This window comes from Zonotrichia leucophrys, unplaced genomic scaffold (assembly GCF_028769735.1).
Source record: "Zonotrichia leucophrys gambelii isolate GWCS_2022_RI unplaced genomic scaffold, RI_Zleu_2.0 Scaffold_301_63842, whole genome shotgun sequence".
Taxonomy (NCBI): Eukaryota; Metazoa; Chordata; class Aves; order Passeriformes; family Passerellidae; genus Zonotrichia; species Zonotrichia leucophrys.
Window position 1 is genome coordinate 14,415 of NW_026992506.1, and position 1,796 is coordinate 16,210.

Genomic DNA, 1,796 nt, shown 5'->3' on the forward strand with positions numbered 1-1,796 from the left:
TTCCTGTCTGTCCCAGGGCCCTTGCAGAGCCCGAGCCCTGCTGTTTGCCCCCAGCCTGCCCATGGCCAGCCTGGTGCTGCTCATGGGGCTTTTCTGTGCTGAGCATTGGCCTGGCTGTGTTCTTGAGAGAGCCTGGGCAAGGAGCCTGGAGCCCCCAGGGTCTGGGCTGAGGTGTCAGCGCTGCCCCAGCAGTGCCCATGGCCTGTCCCTGCTGCAGCCCCAGCACTGCCACCCCGAGGGCTGTGCCCGGCCCCGAGAGCACTCAGGCCCTGCAGCAACACCAGGGCCACCAGGGCAGCGGGGCAGGGCCACGGCAGCAGCACTGGCAACACCAAGTGCTGCTGCTGCTGCTGGGCACAGCTGCTGGGCCAGCACTGATCTGCCCCCAGCTCTGCACACAGACATTGCTGCTGCAGCTCCAGAGAAGGCAACAAAAGGGCATCTCTGCAGAAGAGTTTGCAGGGACATTCTTTAGTTCATTTAAAGCCATCGAAAACCTAGCCCCTCATTGACACAGTGTGTGGCCACATGGAAGGTGGAGAGAAACACAACGAATAATGGTACAAACAATGACATTTATTTGTGGAAAATATTAAAAACTAAAGCAAGGAAAAAAAAATACTCCACAAGCAAACCAACAGAAAGTATCAAATATGACTTTGTTAGAAGTGATTTGCTGAAATTGGCAAGCAGTTTATTGTTTCTGAAATCATCTAGTCATAAGTTTCCACACTGCAGCTTTGAGCTCCTGGTTCCTCAGGCTGTAGATGAGGGGATTCAGGGCTGGAGGCACCAGTGAGTACAGAACTGACAGGGCCACATCCAGGGATGGGGAAGAGATGGAGGGGCGCTTCAGGTAAGCAAATGCTGCAGTGCTGAGGAACAGGGAGACCACGGCCAGGTGAGGGAGGCAGGTGGAAAAGGCTTTGTGCCGTCCCTGCTCAGAGGGGATCCTCAGCACAGCCCTGAAGATCTGCACATAGGAGAAAACAATGAACACAAAACAACCAAATGATAAACTGCTAGTAACCAAAAGAAGTCCAAGTTTCCTGAGATAGGATTTGGAGCAGGAGAGTTTCAGGATCTGTGGGATTTCACAGAAGAACTGGCCCAGGGCATTGCCGTGGCACAGGGAGAGGGAAAATGTATTGGCTGTGTGCAGCAGAGCATTGAGAAAGCCACTGGCCCAGGCAGCTGCTGCCATGTGGGCACAAGCTCTGCTGCCCAGGAGGGTCCCGTAGTGCAGGGGTTTGCAGATGGACATGTAGCGGTCATAGCACATAATGGTCAGGAGTGAAAACTCTGTTGCAAGAAAGAAGATTAGTAAAAATACCTGGGCAGCAGGTCCTGAGTAGGAGATGGTCCTGGTGTCCCAGAGGGAATTGTGCATGGCTTTGGGGACAGTGGTGCAGATGAAGCCCAGGTCGCTGAGGGCCAGGTTGAGCAGGAAGAAGAACATGGGTGTGTGCAGGTGGTGGCCGCAGGCTACAGCGCTGATGATGAGGCCGTTGCCCAGGAGGGCAGCCAGGGAGATGCCCAGCAAGAGGCAGAAGTGCAGGAGCTGCAGCTGCCGCGTGTCTGCCAATGCCAGCAGGAGGAAGTGCCTGATGGAGCTGCTGTTGGACATTTGTGCTGTCTTTACATGGTGATCTGTAAAAAAAGAAATTTTGGGATATCTGGGCTTGGAGAGGACTCTAAATATCCCAGCACAGCTTGGGGGCACTTTCCCCCCACTACCTGCTAAGGGCTCTCCCTGCCAGCAGCTGCTTGCCTGTGCCCAGGGCTGGGCCCTGCCA

The 1,796-nt window shown here is 54.8% G+C and overlaps 1 protein-coding gene across 1 annotated transcript; it reads right to left on the reverse strand.

The window, feature by feature from the left end:
• Positions 1 to 709: 709 nt before the first annotated feature.
• Positions 710 to 1,390, reverse strand: LOC135441458 (olfactory receptor 14J1-like). The gene has a single exon (XM_064701005.1). It carries the CDS (start codon positions 1,388 to 1,390, stop codon positions 710 to 712), a length of 681 nt encoding a protein of 226 aa, XP_064557075.1.
• Positions 1,391 to 1,796: the final 406 nt, after the last annotated feature.

What these genes read in the sequence shown, in the direction of transcription:
- LOC135441458 (XM_064701005.1), bottom strand. Translation starts at nt 1,390, where the DNA reads ATGCACAATTCCCTCTGGGACACCAGGACCATCTCCTACTCAGGACCT.